Consider the following 21735-nt stretch of genomic DNA (forward strand, 5'->3'; position numbering starts at 1 on the left):
CGCCTGCCTAGAGAAGTGGAACCTAGATGGTATTTGGTAACGGGGGCACACTGCCTCAATAAATTGTCTAGTTCCCTGTGAACTAACGGCGGATACCGGACGCACGTCTAACACCAACATAGTTGTCAAGGCCTCAGTTATCCGCTTTGCAGCAGGATGACTGCTGTGATATTTCATCTTCCTCGCAAAGGACTGTTGAACAGTCAATTGCTTACTGGAAGTAGTACAAGTGGGCTTACGACTTCCCCTCTGGGATGACCATCGACTCCCAGCAGCAACAACAGCAGCGCCAGCAGCAGTAGGCGTTACACGCAAGGATGCATCGGAGGAATCCCAGGCAGGAGAGGAATCGTCAGAATTGCCAGTGACATGGCCTGCAGGACTATTGGCATTCCTGGGGAAGGAGGAAATTGACACTGAGGGAGTTGGTGGGGTGGTTTGCGTGAGCTTGGTTACAAGAGGAAGGGATTTACTGGTCAGTGGACTGCTTCCGCTGTCACCCAAAGTTTTTGAACTTGTCACTGACTTATTATGAATGCGCTGCAGGTGACGTATAAGGGAGGATGTTCCGAGGTGGTTAACGTCCTTACCCCTACTTATTACAGCTTGACAAAGGGAACACACGGCTTGACACCTGTTGTCCGCATTTCTGGTGAAATACCTCCACACCGAAGAGCTGATTTTTTTGGTATTTTCACCTGGCATGTCAACGGCCATATTCCTCCCACGGACAACAGGTGTCTCCCCGGGTGCCTGACTTAAACAAACCACCTCACCATCAGAATCCTCCTGGTCAATTTCCTCCCCAGCGCCAGCAACACCCATATCCTCCTCATCCTGGTGTACTTCAACACTGACATCTTCAATCTGACTATCAGGAACTGGACTGCGGGTGCTCCTTCCAGCACTTGCAGGGGGCGTGCAAATGGTGGAAGGCGCATGCTCTTCACGTCCAGTGTTGGGAAGGTCAGGCATCGCAACCGACACAATTGGACTCTCCTTGTGGATTTGGGATTTCGAAGAATGCACAGTTCTTTGCTGTGCTGCTTTTGCCAGCTTGAGTCTTTTCATTTTTCTAGCGAGAGGCTGAGTGCTTCCATCCTCATGTGAAGCTGAACCACTAGCCATGAACATAGGCCATGGCCTCAGCCGTTCCTTGCCACTCCGTGTCGTAAATGGCATATTGGCAAGTTTACGCTTCTCCTCCGACAATTTTATTTTAGGTTTTGGAGTCCTTTTTTTTCTGATATTTGGTGTTTTGGATTTGACATGCTCTGTACTATGACATTGGGCATCGGCCTTGGCAGACGACGTTGCTGGCATTTCATCGTCTCGGCCATGACTAGTGGCAGCAGCTTCAGCACGAGGTGGAAGTGGATCTTGATCTTTCCCTAATTTTGGAACCTCAACATTTTTGTTCTCCATATTTTAATAGGCACAACTAAAAGGCACCTCAGGTAAACAATGGAGATGGATACTAGTATACAATTATGGACTGCCTGCCGAGTGCAGACACAGAGGTAGCCACAGCCGTGAACTACCGTACTGTACTGTGTCTGCTGCTAATATAGACTGGTTGATAAAGAGATGTCTATGTAACTATGTATGTATAAAGAAGAAAGAAAAAAAAACCACGGTTAGGTGGTATACAATTATGGACGGACTGCCTGCCGAGTGCAGACACAGAGGTAGCCACAGCCGTGAACTACCGTACTGTACTGTGTCTGCTGCTAATATAGACTGGTTGATAAAGAGATGTCTATGTAACTATGTATGTATAAAGAAGAAAGAAAAAAAAACCACGGTTAGGTGGTATACAATTATGGACGGACTGCCTGCCGAGTGCAGACACAGAGGTAGCCACAGCCGTGAACTACCGTACTGTACTGTGTCTGCTGCTAATATAGACTGGTTGATAAAGAGATGTCGTAGTAGTATGTATGTATAAAGAAGAAAAAAAAACCACGGTTAGGTGGTATATACAATTATGGACGGGCTGCCGAGTGCCGACACAGAGGTAGCCACAGCCGTGAACTACCGCACTGTACTGTGTCTGCTGCTAATATATAGACTGGTTGATAAAGAGATAGTATACTCGTAACTAGTATGTATGTATAAAGAAAGAAAAAAAAACCACGGTTAGGTGGTATATACAATTATGGACGGGCTGCCGAGTGCCGACACAGAGGTAGCCACAGCCGTGAACTACCGCACTGTACTGTGTCTGCTGCTAATATAGACTGGTTGATAAAGAGATAGTATACTCGTAACTAGTATGTATGTATAAAGAAAGAAAAAAAAACCACGGTTAGGTGGTATATACAATTATGGACGGGCTGCCGAGTGCCGACACAGAGGTAGCCACAGCCGTGAACTACCGCACTGTACTGTGTCTGCTGCTAATATAGACTGGTTGATAAAGAGATAGTATACTCGTAACTAGTATGACTATAAAGAAAGAAAAAAAAACCACGGTTAGGTGGTATATACAATTATGGACGGGCTGCCGAGTGCCGACACAGAGGTAGCCACAGCCGTGAACTACCGCACTGTACTGTGTCTGCTGCTAATATATAGACTGGTTGATAAAGAGATAGTATACTCGTAACTAGTATGTATGTATAAAGAAAGAAAGAAAAAAAAACCACGGTTAGGTGGTATATACAATTATGGACGGGCTGCCGAGTGCCGACACAGAGGTAGCCACAGCCGTGAACTACCGCACTGTACTGTGTCTGCTGCTAATATAGACTGGTTGATAAAGAGATAGTATACTCGTAACTAGTATGTATGTATAAAGAAAGAAAAAAAAACCACGGTTAGGTGGTATATACAATTATGGACGGGCTGCCGAGTGCCGACACAGAGGTAGCCACAGCCGTGAACTACCGCACTGTACTGTGTCTGCTGCTAATATAGACTGGTTGATAAAGAGATAGTATACTCGTAACTAGTATGTATGTATAAAGAAAGAAGAAAAAAACACGGTTAGGTGGTATATACAATTATGGACGGGCTGCCGAGTGCCGACACAGAGGTAGCCACAGCTGTGAACTACCGCACTGTACTGTGTCTGCTGCTAATATAGACTGGTTGATAAAGAGATAGTATACTCGTAACTAGTATGACTATAAAGAAAGAAAAAAAAACCACGGTTAGGTGGTATATACAATTATGGACGGGCTGCCGAGTGCCGACACAGAGGTAGCCACAGCCGTGAACTACCGCACTGTACTGTGTCTGCTGCTAATATATAGACTGGTTGATAAAGAGATAGTATACTCGTAACTAGTATGTATGTATAAAGAAAGAAAAAAAAACCACGGTTAGGTGGTATATACAATTATGGACAGGCTGCCGAGTGCCGACACAGAGGTAGCCACAGCCGTGAACTACCGCACTGTACTGTGTCTGCTGCTAATATAGACTGGTTGATAAAGAGATAGTATACTCGTAACTAGTATGTATGTATAAAGAAAGAAAAAAAAACCACGGTTAGGTGGTATATACAATTATGGACGGGCTGCCGAGTGCCGACACAGAGGTAGCCACAGCCGTGAACTACCGCACTGTACTGTGTCTGCTGCTAATATATAGACTGGTTGATAAAGAGATAGTATACTCGTAACTAGTATGTATGTATAAAGAAAGAAAAAAAAAACCACGGTTAGGTGGCATATACAATATATAGACTGGTTGATAAAGAGATAGTATACTCGTAACTAGTATGTATGTATAAAGAAAGAAAAAAAAACCACGGTTAGGTGGTATATACAATTATGGACGGGCTGCCGAGTGCCGACACAGAGGTAGCCACAGCCGTGAACTACCGCACTGTACTGTGTCTGCTGCTAATATATAGACTGGTTGATAAAGAGATAGTATACTCGTAACTAGTATGTATGTATAAAGAAAGAAAAAAAAACCACGGTTAGGTGGTATATACAATTATGGACGGGCTGCCGAGTGCCGACACAGAGGTAGCCACAGCCGTGAACTACCGCACTGTACTGTGTCTGCTGCTAATATATAGACTGGTTGATAAAGAGATAGTATACTCGTAACTAGTATGTATGTATAAAGAAAGAAAAAAAAACCACGGTTAGGTGGTATATACAATTATGGACGGGCTGCCGAGTGCCGACACAGAGGTAGCCACAGCCGTGAACTACCGCACTGTACTGTGTCTGCTGCTAATATAGACTGGTTGATAAAGAGATAGTATACTCGTAACTAGTATGTATGTATAAAGAAAGAAAAAAAAAACACGGTTAGGTGGTATATACAATTATGGACGGGCTGCCGAGTGCCGACACAGAGGTAGCCACAGCCGTGAACTACCGCACTGTACTGTGTCTGCTGCTAATATAGACTGGTTGATAAAGAGATAGTATACTCGTAACTAGTATGACTATAAAGAAAGAAAAAAAAACCACGGTTAGGTGGTATATACAATTATGGACGGGCTGCCGAGTGCCGACACAGAGGTAGCCACAGCCGTGAACTACCGCACTGTACTGTGTCTGCTGCTAATATAGACTGGTTGATAAAGAGATAGTATACTACTAATATTATATATACTGGTGGTCAGGTCACTGGTCACTAGTCACACTGGCAGTGGCACTCCTGCAGCAAAAGTGTGCACTGTTTAATTTTAATATAATATTATGTACTCCTGGCTCCTGCTATAACCTATAACTGGCACTGCAGTGCTCCCCAGTCTCCCCCACAATTATAAGCTGTGTGAGCTGAGCACAGTCAGATATATATATACATTGATGCAGCACACTGGGCTGAGCAGTGCACACAGATATGGTATGTGACTGAGTCACTGTGTGTATCGTTTTTTTCAGGCAGAGAACGGATATATTAAATAAAACAAACAACTGCACTGTCTGGTGGTCACTGTGGTCGTCAGTCACTAAACTCTGCACTCTCTTCTACAGTATCACAGCCTCAGGTCAATCTCTCTCTCTCTCTCTCAACCCTAATCTAAATGGAGAGGACGCCAGCCACGTCCTCTCCCTATCAATCTCAATGCACGTGTGAAAATGGCGGCGACGCGCGGCTCCTTATATAGAATCCGAGTCTCGCGAGAATCCGACAGCGTCATGATGACGTTCGGGCGCGCTCGGGTTAACCGAGCAAGGCGGGAGGATCCGAGTCTGCTCGGACCCGTGAAAAAAACATGAAGTTCGTGCGGGTTCGGATTCAGAGAAACCGAACCCGCTCATCTCTAGTAACAAGTCAACATAATAATGTATGAACTATGTAGCTGTGACAGGTAGCTCTGCATAAACAGTCCCCTTGTGTCTCTCCAGCTCTCTTGTGTCTCTCCAGCCCGCATGTGTCTCTACAGTCTCCTTCTGTATCTCCAGATCCTTGTGTCTCTCCAGCCCCCTTCTTACTCTATGTACTCTATTTTTGTTATTTATTTACTGTAATGCTAAGTTTGTCTCCCTGTGCTGTCCTTTGTACGGCGCTGCCAAACACTTGTGGCGCCTTATAAATAAAATGTAATAATAATAATAAAAGATGCAGATATGTGACAGGCGGCTCTGCAGAAACACAGCAGGCTCTGGCTCTGCCCCCATCAGGATACCTGGGGAACTGAGGCCTCCAGGATCCAGCAGTAGGTAGCTCCAACCTTCCGCGATCTACTGCACCCCTCTTTAACATGAACTTTACCAATCCTGCATCATAACTGATCCTGGCTGTCACTGTTGCTGGACAGCTGACTGTTCTGCTGGAGCTGCTACATTAAAGTAGGATCAAATGATCAGCAGCTACTCTGATGCAGATGAGGCAGCCTGCGGTGTAGCTTCTCCCCTCAGGTGGCACCCCTTGGCACGTGCCTCACGTGCATAGTGGTAAATCCGCCACTGCCTGTTACACAGCATGTTCTGTCTTTGTTGTGTCCCACCCTTTAGCGAGTACAGAAGATGCATTTGCCATAAGGACAGGTGTGTCTGTAATGATATGCAGCCTACAGTACCTGCTCCAAGGGGCATTGGACACAGCCAAAGGTAAAATACTATTTTATTTTCCTAAAGTATGAGGCATACATAAACCAATCCTTATTTCAGTGTTCATTTGTAAAGATTATTATTATTATTATTATTATTATTACTACTACTACTCAGAGGCGTAACTAGGGTAGGGTGAGAGGGGCAGGTGCCCTGGGCGCCTTGGCAGGCCCAGGAGAGGGGTGTGCCGCCAGCGGCCAGGGCATCATGCCCCACTCGCCCCCGTCACGCCGAAATGTGAGGGGAGGAGAGCGCAGCGTCTCTCCCTCCCCTCACCGCCGCTGACAGCAGCGATGCATGTGTCTGGTCTCCGGCGGCGTTAGCCAATCAGAGCTTGCGGACCGGCTCCTGATTGGCTGCCTGTCAGCGAGCTCTGATTGGCTAGCGAACCGGCGCCACACAGCCGCCGGAGACCTGGAGCGGTGAGGGGAAGGAGATGCTCTGCGCTCTCCTCCCCTCACATATCAACACAAACGGTGAGTGACCGGGGGGGAGCACAGTGGGGCATGTAACTGGCACAGTGGGGCATGTAACTGGCACAGTGGGGCATGTATCTGGCACAGTGGGGCATGTATCTGGCACTGTGGGGCAATGTAACTGGCACTGTGGGGCAATGTAACTGGCACTGTGGGGCATGTATCTGGCACAGTGGGGCATGTAACTGGCACAGTAAGGGCATGTAACTGGCACTGTGGGGCATGTATCTGGCACTGTGGGGCAATGTATCTGGCAATGTGGGGCAATGTATCTGGCACTGTGGGGCAATGTATCTGGCACTGTGGGGCAATGTATCTGGCACTGTGGGGCAATGTAACTGGCACTGTGGGGCAATGTAACTGGCACAGTGGGGCATGTATCTGGCACAGTGGGGCATGTAACTGGCACAGTAAGGGCATGTAACTGGCACTGTGGAGCAATGTATCTGGCACTGTGGGGCATGTATCTGGCACTGTGGGGCATGTATCTGACACTGTGGGGCATGTATCTGGCACTGTGGGGCAATGTAACTGGCACTGTGGGGCAATGTATCTGGCACTGTGGCCAATGTATCTGGCACTGTGGGGCATGTAACTGGCACTGTGGGGCATGTATCTGGCACTGTGGGGCATGTATCTGGCACTGTGGGGCATGTATCTGGCACTGTGGGGCATGTATCTGACACTGTGGGGCAATGTATCTGGCACTGTGGCCAATGTATCTGGCACTGTGGGGCATGTAACTGGCACTGTGGGGCATGTATCTGGCACTGTGGGGCATGTATCTGGCACTGTGGGGCATGTATCTGGCACTGTGGGGCATGTATCCGGCACTGTGGGGCATTGTATCTGTCACTGTGGGGCAATGTAACTGGCACTGTGGGCCATGTTCAGTGGCCACACCCCTTCTGGGGTGTGGCCACGACCATTTCTTCGGCACGAGCACATGCTTCTTTTGATGGTTTTTTTTTTTGGGTGGGGGTGCATTTTCCATCTTGCCCTGGGCTCCGAAAACCCTAGCTACGCCTCTGCTACTACTACTAATTACATAAATGTTTAGAGGGCCCTGTTTACTGGAATATAGCAACACCTACATGTAAGTAGGGAGACTGTACAAGCATAATGCACAGAGCAGATAATGGTGTGAGATTTGTAAAGAATGCAGTCACTGTTTAAAACTGCACTACCACCTGCATTATAGCGCCATCACCCCCCCCCCCCCCCACACACACACACACACACACACACCTTCCCCCCAAAAAAAAAATTCAGGGGCGTCTCTTGGGTCAGTGACACCTGATGCCCTTGAGATGTCCCCATGTTCGTGAAAAGGAGATGTGTCTTCACAGGAAGGGGACATGGCCCCAATGCCCGACCCCATGTTCATCATCTGGGGGCGTACCCAGCATTCCCAAAGATGTTGGGCTGACATCGGAGAATCATCTGTCTGCACTGCTGTCTCCTACACTGTGACAGGAGCCGTGTGCTGCACATAATGTCACAGTGCAGCACCCTGAGGAAGAGTCGTCATTGTGGCGTCACACCTGGAGGGTGACACCTGGTAGTAATGCCACTGCCACCCGTGCTGCTCTATGCAACATGCTTTCTTGGGGCTCCCCCCCCCCCCCCCCCAGTCCCACAGTAAAATCCGGGCCTTATTACGCCTTTGAGTAAAATGTGAACAAGGCCTCGCTGCCAGCATTAGCAAGATGCCGGGTCCCGTCACTGACAACAATGCATAATTTGTTTTGTCGTCCTGGAGTGTACATAGCTTAAGGGGTGTATTTACTAAAGTGTGGGTTTTTAGAATTGGAGCTGTTGCCTATAGCAACCAATCAGATTCTACTTATTTATCTAGCACCTTACAGAAGATAATAGCTAGAATCTGATTGGTTGCCTAGGGCAACATCTCCACTTCTAAAGACCTGCACCTTACAGATATAACTAAATATATATATATATATATATATATATATGTGGCAATATGTAGTTACAGTATGTAGCCACTGGAGGGAATTAAGTAAATTAATTTATAGAAAGACTGTTCTGCTTTTCACTAATGTCGCGGTGAACTTCTTATTAATAGAGAAATACTTGCTTATATGAAACGACTATTTTGCTTTTTTACTAATGTTTTACCTTTCAAAAAATATTACTACTAATGTTATGTTAATCTGATTATGACGCCACTGCTTTTTAGCACAGATTTGTTACCATTTTCTTTGGAATGACTACCACCTTGTATCTACTGTTATACAGGTTGAGTATCCCTTATCCAAATTGCTTGGGACCAGAGGTATTTTGGATATCGGATTATTCTGTATTTTGGAATAATTGCATACCATAATGAGATATCATGGCAATGGGACCTAAGTCTAAGCACAGAATGTATTTATGTTTCATATTGTATACACCTTATATACACAGCCTGAAGGTGATTTTAGCCAATATTTTAAAAAACTTTGTGCATTAAACAAAGTTTGTGTACATACACACAGTTCATTTATGTTTCATATACACATTAGACACAGCCTGAGGGTCATTTAATACAATATTTTTAATAACTGTGTGTATGAAACAAAGTTTGTGTACATTGAGCCATCAGAAAACAAAGGTTTCTCTATCTCAGTCTCACTCCAAAAATTCTGTGTTACGGAATATTCTGTATTTCGGAATATTTGGATATGGGATACTCACCCTGTACTACATTGTCCTTTGGTAAAGATTGGTATACTTTCCTAGAAACCCTATTTTATTTAGTTTAAGTGTTATGCTTATGTTGTTGGCAGCTGCTGTGGAAAGTGTTGCATACATTTCTGAATGTGTCTTGTGTTATGACGAATAGAAGGTATAATGAATCAATGTACTGTACATACTTACCGGTATAGGGGAATACTGGGATATAGAGTGCCAGAGGGATTTAGGCCTTACAAGCACCCAGTAAGATAGGAAAACTGTTAGGCTGTTGTAGCAAAGACTTATTGCAAAAATTACATTGTCTTGAATTTTTTGCCATGATCTTGTTTCGCTGGTAGTTACTTATTCTGATTGCTGTATACAGTATAAGTTATTTTATTGCTTATTTGGCTTTGGAACAAAATCCTTCTCCCATAATAAAAGGGGAATTTGCACCCGTCTAAAGTTCTGCTTTGGGCGCCCAAAGTCCCCACTTAGTGAACATTTTTTCTCACTGCTCGGGGGGATGCGAGAAGAAATATTACCTCTGCAGATAAAAGGCATCTAAACAGAGCAACAATTTAATAGCTCCATTTTGCACCCCTTAGTGGTAGCTGCTGGGAAAAATAATTTAATCACCCTCATTGTGTCTGAGGGGAAAAATCATTTGGCTTTCCTCTCTGTCATGGTGTGTAAGAAGTGAAGATGATGGGGAAACCAGCATGGTGTATCTAGTCGTGATAACACCTTGAACCTTGTTTCTGTAGGCACCCAGACAAAAGTATTCATGTACTATAAGTCAAGAGCTTATATTATTAAAGGGGATGTAGATGGCATCCCGACGTCCGGGATTCCGGTGGTCAGAACACCAGTGCTGGATTCCCGATGCCAGAATCCTGACAGTTGACATCCCAAACATAAGTATGGAAGGGAGAGTTAGGGTTAGACTGCAGGGGGAGGGTTAAGGTTAGACTGCGGGGTGGGCGGTGGGGGGGGGGGGGGGGCAGTAGGTTTAGGCTGCGGGAAGGGAGGTTAGGATTAGGGAAGGGATGGTTGGGGGTAGGGTTTGGAGAGGGTTAGGATACTCAACTTCTAGGTACCGGGAATTTTAGCGTCAAGATACAGATGTCGGTTATGTGAATGCAGGCATCGTAAGCACCAGGAACCCGTACTCAGCTTGAATAAAGTAGTCATGCCACACTTTTCCACACAGTACCATAATATATATGTGTGTGTGCATGCTGACTGACATAATGCTTGACATTAAAGTTTCTATGTGTATGTTTGTCATGAAGGAACTGGACTGACTATAAACAAGGATTTGGTGATTTCATTACAGCAAAGGGAGAATACTGGCTTGGGAATGACAACTTGCATTACCTGACATCACAAGGTACATTAAATAAATACATGTGTACTGCATATTATAGATAGGTATCAGAAAATTCAGTATTTTATTATATTTGACTCAACATGGTATTTTGATCCCTACAAATTTGGAACTGAGTATTGTTCATTTAGTTCTTTATCTTTATCACACAACCGGTTACAGTTACTAGAAATTACCACATGTTTTTTAAACTGATTCTCAAATCATTATGAAAATTTTAAAAAATTGCTAGAATTTATACGATTTTTGACCAGTTAATAAAGGTGGATTGCAAGTTTGGATGAATCAGTTTGCCCTTGATCATGCTGGTTCTCACATGGGGGGTAATTCAGATCTGATCGCTGCTGTGCGTTTTTGTAAGTCCTGGGCGGAGCAGAGACTGCACAAACTCATGTTTGTGCAGCTCTCCAACAAATGCGATAGCAAACCTGCACACAGCAAATACCCTCCCCCTGTGGGCGGCGACTACCTGATCGTAGGGATGCAAAAAACGCACTTTAACGATCAGGTCTGAATTGCCCCCTTGTTTAAGTCTCTTCACATTAAATTGAAACAATAAGTTCTCATCAGAGTCAGTTGGCGGTAGTACAAGATCACATTATCTGTTGTTATACGTAGTGGACTGATTTTATAATCTGCTATCCCACAGCTCTAGGCCCAGGATGTTATAATTATTAAGTAATAGTTTGTGTGTAGTCGTTGGAACTGATAAAGCTTACCGTATGGGCATAGCACAAGACTTTGTTCTTCATTCGGTGGCCTGTATGGTCCACCCAGGACCACCTTACACCTAGGTTCACAACAGGGACGGACTGGGGGCCGAAATCGTCCCTGGCATGTGCGTGCATGCGCGCACCTTTGGTACATGCGTACCATGAAAGGGGGCATGCGGACACTACCGACGGGGTGTGTCTTGTGTCAGGGGGCGTGGACTTGCACCACGCTTCCGTTTTCATGGAGACGGGCGGGAGCATGCAACATGGCACATGGGGGCATGCCGCGAGTCAGGAGGCATGGATTTGCGGCACGTCTCCATTTCCATGGAGATGGGCGGGGGGGGGGGGGGGGAAGCAGACCAGAGGGCTGGAAGTTGTGCTGTGCGCGGCTGGAAAATCTGTAAAGGTGAAATAAAGACTAGTCTCCTACAACTAATACCCACGCCTTTTGTTCATTAAAATATTTCAGGTTTTCTCATTACATACTGAACATACTGGAGATACTTATCAGGTGCTAGAAAAGGGGAGGGGTCACAGCAAACAGCATTCAGAGGGGGGGGGGGTGCTTCCCCCCACTATCCCCCCAGCACACTGACTAATACCCACAACAATACCTGAACCTATCTGGTAATTGAATTTCAAAGATATTTGCTACATGAATTTGCAAATACATGGAAAGGCTGCTGATCCCCATCAATGCTTCTCTGATATCAGCGGTCCTATACTACCTAATAGCAGTGCCCACATAGGACCATGTAATTTCTCTACAGTAAGGCCTCATGATCAGGGCTCATACAAAATGACATCCAGATTAAGGACTTGCTTACCTGAGAGCCACCCCTAAGATCTCCCATTAGCACTACAAGGACCAGCATGCCTTCAAAATGCTGCTCCCATTCATTGCCTTCTCACACATGCAAACAAACAGTGGTAGCATCTCAATCACTGTAGACAAATCACATGGCCCTATGTGGACAATGTAATTAGGTAGTGTAGGACTGCTGATATCAGAGAAGCCTTGACGTGGCTGAGCAGCTTTTCCATGTATTTGCAAATTCATGTAACAAATATCTCTGAAATTCTATTACCAGATAGGTTCAGGTATTGTTGCAGGTATTAGTCAATGTGCTTGGGGTCATACCGGGGGCGAGGGGGGGTGGTTGAGCACCCCCCCCCCCTCTCTGTATACTGAACATATGTCTCAGTTTATCCTAATTTATCGTAAATAAATAATGAGATTTTGGGGACATCCTGCATGTAATAGTTTGTTTATTGCTTTGGGAAAAGGGCACCTAATAATGCTCTTCTCCGTTAAAGCGCAATGGAAGATATAGGACAAAATGTTATCTCTGCCAACTCTGAGCTGCTGCTTTTAACTTGTTTTAATAACCTCGCTTAGCAAAATGAAATCATATTTTTGTACTGCTCCATAAAGTTAGGTGCCTACGCGTGCTCCATATTTAGCAGAGTACACGCTAGCCCCACCCATCTCATACTATTGGTCTGCAAACATTTTGGCTCCCCTCCAGGTCCTCTACTTCTGCTCTACTGTTACAGACAGAACAGAGCAAGAAGCCGACACATGTGATCAGCCATGTGTGTCTAACTACACAACAGGCTGATTGCTGAAAGAAAATAATAAAATAAAACTTACCTGCATAGTGCATGCTGTTGCACCCAGTGATCGGTCTCCAGCCCCTTCTCTAGTTAGCTGATGCTGTGAAATTACCAGTTAGCATCTCAGTTTACAGCACTGTACAGCTGTCCGGGGTCACTGAGAGAAGAGCTGGACACCGATCCCTGGGTGCAGCTGCGTAAGGTAAGTGTTAGCTTAGCAGGGGAGAGGGAAGGGGGTCACAGTAGGGGCTTGGGAAGGGTAGCTGGTGATGCATTTGCGCTCACACTCTCAGGGTATATTTTGTAACATATTCCCTGAGAAGTGTGGGGAAGAGATTTGCAGGGACAGAACATTCTTACAAGCTCTATCCCTGCATGTGATATGTGATACATTGAATTTTTGCAATGTATTCAAGTATCGTAATGCAGATTCGGGCGAATTTATCCCATCCCATCCGCATCTTTGATGCGTATTGTGATAAATATGCCCTTTAAGGGCGGTACTCACGGAGCGATCGCTGCTTAAAATCTAAGCAATCTGACTAGATTGCTTAGATTTTAAGCAGCGATCTCTCCGTGTGTATGCCCCCTCAGCGATAGCGATGCGCAGCCCCGCGCATCGCTATGGCTGGTGCTAGATTGGCCAATCTAGCGGGTCGCTCACTTCACCCGCTGGGTGAAATGAGCGCCACCCCCCCATCTCCACCCGCATGCTCAGCACACATCGCGTTTCAGCACACATCTCTCCCAACTCGGGCCGTCAGTACTGGCCTTTAGACTTTTGTGTCATAAAGATTAGCATTTTCCTCACAGGTTACAGAGATAATCTACTGATTACAGGCACCTAGAGTATCTTGTATTTTGGGAAACAGACTATTCATAAATCAGGACCTAAATCCACTAATCTGGATGACAGTCCTTTGTTTCTTGTGTACACGTATGTATCTGTCCAGTACAGACTAGAACACTAGCAGGGCAGATCCTGCTCCTGTGAAAAAAAGAAATTAATATATATTTTTTTCATTTTACTAATGTTTACTCTTATTTTTACTCGACCAGATGACTACATTCTTAGAATTGACCTTGTGGATTTTGAAGGACAAAGGAGATTTGCTGACTATAAAAGCTTCAGAGTTGGTGATGAAGAGGTAATAGAGGGCAATATATAGGAATCATACAGAAGCCGCACAGAATGTCACACCTGCTAACCACCTCTGCTCCCCATTGCTGTACATCTCCATAGTCCCAACCATGTTTCCTCTACAAAGTACTTCAATTAATACATATTTAAAAGCCAATGGGACATTTCTTTCCTGCCATAGTCCCAGAGGAACTTCATATAATATAATGAATTATTTATCCGTTGGAGGAGTCAATACCCATTCAGAAACTGAGAGCTAATGTTGTTGATCATCATCATCATCATCATCATGGCCATTGCTCATCGCTGCACCTGCCCTCCAGCTCCCTCCAGAGATACGTCTCCTAAGAGGCATGTCTTGTGTCACAGTTACGCGAGTCCACCCTTACTGCATTCAGCCTAGACTTGCACTCATCAGTCCTAGCAAACAGCCTGTGATTCGCTGATTGACAATGCACAGCTTATGCTACCTGCTTTGCTATAATTTACCATTCTCATTTATAAGGTAAATAATTGCCTCTGATGCTCTGAACTGAAACCTAACAGAGAATGCATACTGAATTCTATAGACAAAGTAAATGTATAGCAGCAAACCTGTAAACTGGAACATATGCCTAATAATGCATCTTGTGATAGTATATACATACTGTATGCTACTGGTGCAGACCAACACACATCTTGTGATAGCTAAACTTTGTATCAGTGATGTGCGGTCAGGTGAGGTAAAGGAGGCAGAGCCATGGCCAAACACTTATGTCTCCTGTGAGATTTGCTTGCTTTCTCCGGAGTCCAAGAGGTCTCCCTAAAGTTCGGGATGCTCCCAGACCTTCCGAGAAGTATATATAGTATTAGTAACCTTGGCAATAAGCATATATTTTTTAGCAATATTCTGTAAGACAGTCAAAGGAAATGTTTGCCTAAATGCACAGGAATCAGGAGAGCTGCACCTTCTGCACCCCAGTGTTAATCCATAGAAGACATAATCAATGGTAGCTGGCAGCGCTTCTTACTGTTTCTTTTAATAAAGATTAATGATGCTGTCACAAATGTCATAGTTATATTTATGCACATTACGTCACCCTCTACTTTGTTCATGTGTCCTAGAGCGCTTACCAGATAAGCTGTGGAGAGTACTCTGGTACAGCCGGAGACTCACTTACTGGAGGTTTCAACCCAGAAGTTCAGTGGTGGGCAAACCACAACGGCATGAAATTCAGTACCCAGGACAGAGACAATGATAACTATGAGGAGAATTGTGCTGTGGAGGATAAAGGAGGATGGTGGTATAACAGGTAACATCTGTGTACTGAAAGGGAAGTTGACTGGTTCAGTAAGGCTAGAGTTCTTCCTCCATACAAATTAATTTCTGGTGGGTAGAGGAAGTGTTATACATAAGGACAGTCACACAATTGATCATTTGTGATGCAGTAATTTGCTATTACATTATGCCTGTTTCTCCTGTTCAGCTTTCAGTTATGTTTTGCCTTGGAATCCTTATGAGACCCTGTAAAGTCACAAATGAAGTTATCAGAACAGGTTGTTAAAATGGGTCCGGTATGTAATACCGGCGGTCTGGAACTCGGTGGTGAGCACAGCGAGTTCCCTCGCGGGCATGCTGCGTTCACCATTCTTTGGGCTCAGTAGTGAGCTTAGCTCGCTATACTATTATATTCCCCCTCGGGTGGTGGCGTGGACCACCACCCGAGTGGGAATTCGGGGATTTGGATGGGATTCCGACCGGCAGCATTTCGCCGGCTGTCAAGATTCCGACGTCGGTCTCCTAACCACCGGGATCCTGACTGCCGGTAAATTAACTGCATCCTGGTAAAATTGAGGTCATCACTTTGGAGATACCAATATCACCAGTCACCTAGGAGTAGTACAGGTGTGTAACAGGCGTTTAATGGTTGTATTGTAAAAGCATTCTCTGTGACGTCAATGCTTTCTAGCAAAATGATAGACCACTCTTAAATATTTATACACATTGGTTTCTTCTTGTACTGCATGTGTTAAGAATGACATCAGTGATATTATGGTGTAATATTGAATTGGTAGACTGCTGTCTCACAGATTATCCTGGCCTGGAAATATTCAGAGTGCCTTGGTATTTACTGTAGTCATTGCCACAGTATTGGGGCCTGCCCAATCTCTTGGCAGCCTTGAATGGAGATGCCCCAAAATTCGGAGACTTTGTAGAGATATCCGTGATTTGATATAAAATATAACTGGCTTAGCATTGCCAAACTCTACTTGATATACTGCACCCTACTGCACCGCTCTCCCCAGATACCCCCGGATCTATAACCACACTGCTATGACACAGCCTTAGGGGTACATTTACTAAGCAGTGATAAGAGCGGAGAAGTGAGCCAGTGGAGAAATTTCCCCATCAACCAATCAGCAGCTCTGTATAATTTTATAGTATGCAAATTACAGATGTTACTTCAGTGCTGATTGGTTGATGGGGCAACTTCTCCAACTGGCTCACTTCACCGCTCTTATCACTGCTTAGTAAATATACCCCTTAATGCAGTAAACTGCTGACTTGCTGTAAACAGAAGCAACGAAAACTCCTCCTGTAACTGCAGTAAGGAGAGGAGATGTATGAAGCAGTGAAAGAGTGGAGAAGTGAGCCACATATAATTATATAAATATATTATTATATCATTATATAGAATGCACTTGATAAACGTTACTTCAAAGCTGATTGGTTGCCAAGGGCAACTTCTCCACTGGCTCACTTCTCCACTCTGTTTACTGCTTCATACATCTCCCCCATAGGGTCTTTTTAGCTTACTAAGCCTTACTTAAGGTGGGTACACACTAACAGAAATATCTGCAGATCAATTGATCTGCAGATATATCTATGGACGGATCGAGCAGTGTGTTCAGCATACACACTGCTCGATCCGTCGGGGACTGACGTCATGAACTGGGCGGGCGTGTACACACGCCCGCCCAGTTCACCTGTCAATCACCGCCGGCCGCCGCAGCATGTGTACGGGCGGTCGGCCGACCGCCCCGTACACACACAGCGACGCGCCAATCTATCGGTAGATATATTGGCCGTCGGCTGTGCTGCGCGGCCGACGCGATACGTCTGTGAACGACAGAGTTCACAGACGTATCGGCCGTACACACTGGCAGACGGTCCCGCGATATATCGGCCGTTCAAGAGAACAGCCGATATATCGACCAGTGTGTACGGGCCTTTACAGTGATAAAGTGGAGGAAGATAAATTACAAACCAACCAGCACCTGTCTTTATTGAAACATCTTCTGTAACATGACAGCTAGGAGCACAATGCCTTATCTCTATCCACTTTATCTCTCTCCAAGGCTTAGTACATAGACCCACGGGGAAGATATACTATTCTATACCTTCCAACTTTTCTGCGTTCATTTCTGCATGTGCGTTTATTTCTGCACATGCTGAGGGCCGCCCAGCATGTGTGGGGCCGCCTCCTGATGCGTCCGCAATTATCAGAACTATGGATGACCCCTGACAGTGCAGCCTGATGTCACGCAGCCATCTCGAAAACGGTCCCGACCCACCCAGGCAACAATTGATTGCCTCCCCCACCCACCCCCCAAATGGCCTGAACTGTCTGTCATAATGTGGCCGCATCCTTCAAAGATGCGACAACAATGTGAAGGGTCACGCATGCACCCTACAGCAAGGGCACGCGCACTGAAGGCCCGAATGCAGCCGCTGCGTAGGAACGCGCAGCTGCATTCGGGTCTGAATAGACCCCAATGTCTGTTTCATGCTGTGCAGAGTAGCAGGTGAACATAGGCTCCCCCCAAACTCCCCCCCTAAAGCTGAAAACCACCACCACTACCCCCCTTCCTCATCCGTCACTGTGGCCATGGGTGGGACAGCAGGACAGTGTCCGAATAGCGGGGCTGCTCACTAGAATCTGGACAGGTACCAGCCAATCAGATCCTAACTGCCATGTCACAGGCTGTGTTTGAAAAATGACAGAAGCTGATTGGCTGGTACTTTATTTCTCTCCACTTTATCACTCTAGAAGGGTTAGTACATCTGCCCCTCTTATCGCAGGTTTACAGTGTGACACCTGCTGGTGTAAAGATATGTGTAGTGTATAACCAGATGCAGATAAATTACAAATCTTCTGAGGCGTACCCGTAAACAGGAACATCAAGGGGAAAGTCGGGAAAACTCCTGCCCTATTAACAACAGGAATCACACACGCTAGAAGTAATTTACTGATACATGTTACACACTGGTGTGTTTATTGATTGAAACAGCAAAGTGGAGAATATGTATGGTTTAGATTATGCACATTTGGTATAATAAAAAAGTGTTAACACCATGAGATGTTGTAACATATAACAGGTGAGATAACTGTGGCTTTAGTAGCTCAATACTTTTGCATGTAATTAATTATACAGAAAATATTAGCAATATATATGTTTATTATGGTAGAATGATCAGTTATGATATCTATATAAATTAGGACAAGATGCAATAATAATACATCTATTCTAAAATAACGACTGATGGAAATACAACAATTTAGAAACATAGAATGTGACGGCTGATAAGAACCACTTGGCCCATCTAGTCTGCACGTGTATACATGCACACTTACACACTAGGGCAGGGGTGTATCTTCCTGTTGGCCAGGATGGCACTCGCCAAGGGCGCCAGCCAAGGGGGGGTGCCGTCCAGAGGTGCCACCCGCGGGCAGTAGGTAGATTCACTTTTTGAGGCAGCAGCTATACCCCCACCCACGTGTAGTTCCTCACCAGCAGGGATGCCCAGTAATGTTCACAGTATGCAGCAGCGGCTGCTGGGGGGTGTAGTTTATGTTGAGTTTCTTGCCTGTATTGTGGTGCGGTGCTGGAGCCCGGCGCCAATTACAGTGGCTGCTGCTGCTGCATTCTTTGATCATTAATGGGCATCCCTGCTGTTGAGGAACTACACGGGGGTGGGGGGATAGCTGTCGCCTTTTAAAGTGAATCTACGTAAAAGTGCTGCCTTTAATAGTAAAATCAACATGGGGCATATGTGTGTCTGGCACTGTGGGGGCATATGTGTATCTGACACTGTGGGGGCATACGTGTATCTGGCATTGTGGGGGCATTTGAGTGTCCGGCACTGTGGGTGCATACCAGTGCGCGGCACTGTGGGGGCATACGAGTGTCCGGCACTGTAGGGGCATACGAGTGTCCGGCACTGTAGGGGCATACGAGTGTCTGGCTCGGTGGGGGCATATGTGTATCTGGCACTGTGGGGGCATATGTGTAACTGGCACTATACTGGGGGATATTATGTGCATCTGACACTATACTGGGGACATTATGTGTAAGGAGAACTACTGTGGGTATTGTGAGTAAGACTGCTAATTGTGTGTGTGCGCATGTGTAGGGGGTGTGATTATATATTTATAGTTTGATATTATTATATATATAAAATTGTGAGGCCACGCGTGGCCACTGTGGTGCAATTTGAATTGGGGTACTATTGAGTGGCCATTCCCCTTTTTTGGCACACGTGCCTTCCCTATTTCAAATAAGGGGGGGATCGCCAGTCCTTTACTTTGCCAGGGGCGCTCGGGCCCCTAAATACACCCCTGCACTAGGGTTCATTTTGTTGGGAGCCAATTAACCTACCAGTATATTTTCGGATTGTGGGAGGATACTGGGGTACCCAGAGAAAACCCACGCACACACGGGGAGAATTTGGGCATGAGGTTGTCCTAAAGTATAAATGATCCCAGTATGATAAGCTCTGACACATGGGCCCTGATTCCGAGTTGATTGCTCTCTAGCTACTTTTAGCAGCCGTGCAAACGCATAGTCGCCGCCCACAGGGGAGTGTATTTTCGCTTTACAAGTGTGCGATCGCATGTGCATCCGAGCGGGGTGAAAAAGATTTTTGCTGTTTCTGAGTAGCTCTGGACTTACTCAGCCCTTGCGATCACTTCAGTCCATTTGGTCCCGGAATTGACGTCAGACACCCGCCCTGCAAACGCTTGGACACACCTGCGTTTTTCCAACCACTCCCAGAAAATGGTCAGTTGCCACCCACAAACGCCCTTTTTCTGTCAATATCCTTGCGATCGGCTGTGCGAATGGATTCTTCGTTAAATCCATCGCCCAGCAACGATTTGCTTTGTACCCGTACAACGCACTTGCGCATTGCGGTGCATACGCATGTGCAGTAGTAACCTGTTCGCTGCGCTGCGAAAAACGTCAGCGAGCGATCAACTCGAAATGACCCCCATAGCCCTCTGCTGCAGCTGCTCTTACCAGGAGTGATGGCATTTATTAAATCTTCTTGAACATAATTATAACTGCCTCTAAACTTATTGGTTTTCATAACACGATGAACATATTGTAATGCTGCAGTATCCAAACAGACATACAACAATATATTGCAGGCACACACTATTTGGATAGTAAGTCTCGTCTTTTTCTTCCTCTTGGTGTACAAGTTGTTCCTTGGATGAGGTGTCTCTCTCAAGTGACTATAGCAATATCTGTGTTATTCTTCCAAGGAGCATATAATCCACATTCATGGTATATCATTTCATGTTTCTATAATATTTCTTTCAGGTGTCACTCTGCCAACCTAAATGGCTTGTACTACAATGGACCTTATACATCCAAAACAGATGACGGGATTGTTTGGTACACCTGGCACGGATGGTGGTATTCCCTCAAATATGTCGCCATGAAGATTAGGTCTGCAAGCTTTGTGTCAAATCTTGTTTAAGTGGATTTAATAACCTTTGCTTTTCCCGAGATTTACACAGCAGCACGGTCATAATGTGGAATCAGTGCATAGATTTATACTGTCTGTTATTTTTAACCAGAGGTCATTAAAGGTTGTTTAGTACCCTCAAGATATGTGTATTTTCCTGCCTCGCCATACATAGATACATAGGGGCATGTCTACTTATTACTTTGGGAAGCTTTTATCAAGTATACGCTCTATGCTACCACTTTTGCAGTTGTGCTGGATGTGCTTTTTTCAGATCATTTTGGTATGAGACATATGTTTCCTGCCCAAATGCACAATCATAACAGCATTTTGTTTATTTAAATGAAATCAAAATATCATCCTACAACATTATTCTTGTTTTAGCATATTGGTGCAATGTGCAAAGGGTCATTTCTCCCATGAGGCCATTCAGTAATCTTGTCCTTCTCCTCCAGTCATAAAGCTTACTTAAGGAAAAGTCCCAGTGACACCACTCAGAATTTCTCTTGCTACATTAATTTGGGATGGCCATCGAAAATTGTTGACCATCAGTTGTCCCCATCAATGATGCCATTGGTACTTTACATCAATGGCAGGAAACCATCAATGAAAAACACTGATACAGTAGTTTGAACCATTATTGAGCATAACTACTATGGGTCAGATGAATGTGGCAAGCCAATCAGGAAGGAGGTGTAGCTAAGCAGCACGATGGCATCAGGATAAGCTTTATGCGTCATGAAAATAAACTCTGTATCTCTGCCATCAATGACAAAGAAACATCAGACTTGTGCCATCGAGGGCAAAATCATAAATGGTTGTTAACCATCGATGGCTAATGATCATCCCTACCACAGTGTAGTGTTTTTCAATCATCATGGAGCCCTAACAGTGCATGTTTTCCAGATAATCTAGCTGGAGCACAGGTGTGTTAATTGACTAACACAATAGATCTACAGA

At 45.3% G+C, this 21735-nt stretch overlaps 1 protein-coding gene across 1 annotated transcript in view; it reads left to right on the top strand.

The window, feature by feature from the left end:
- Positions 1-20917, top strand: part of FGL1 (fibrinogen like 1) — a 71898-nt gene extending 50981 nt beyond the window's left edge. Inside the window, exons 5-8 of the mRNA XM_063950467.1 lie at positions 10474-10571; positions 13961-14049; positions 15147-15334; positions 20628-20917. Of these exons, the coding sequence (XP_063806537.1) occupies positions 10474-10571; positions 13961-14049; positions 15147-15334; positions 20628-20787 (535 nt within the window). The 3' untranslated portion in view covers positions 20788-20917. The remainder of the gene's footprint in view (positions 1-10473; positions 10572-13960; positions 14050-15146; positions 15335-20627) is intronic.
- The last annotated feature ends 818 nt before the right edge of the window (positions 20918-21735 follow it).

This window comes from Pseudophryne corroboree, chromosome 1 (assembly GCF_028390025.1).
Source record: "Pseudophryne corroboree isolate aPseCor3 chromosome 1, aPseCor3.hap2, whole genome shotgun sequence".
NCBI lineage: Eukaryota > Metazoa > Chordata > Amphibia > Anura > Myobatrachidae > Pseudophryne > Pseudophryne corroboree.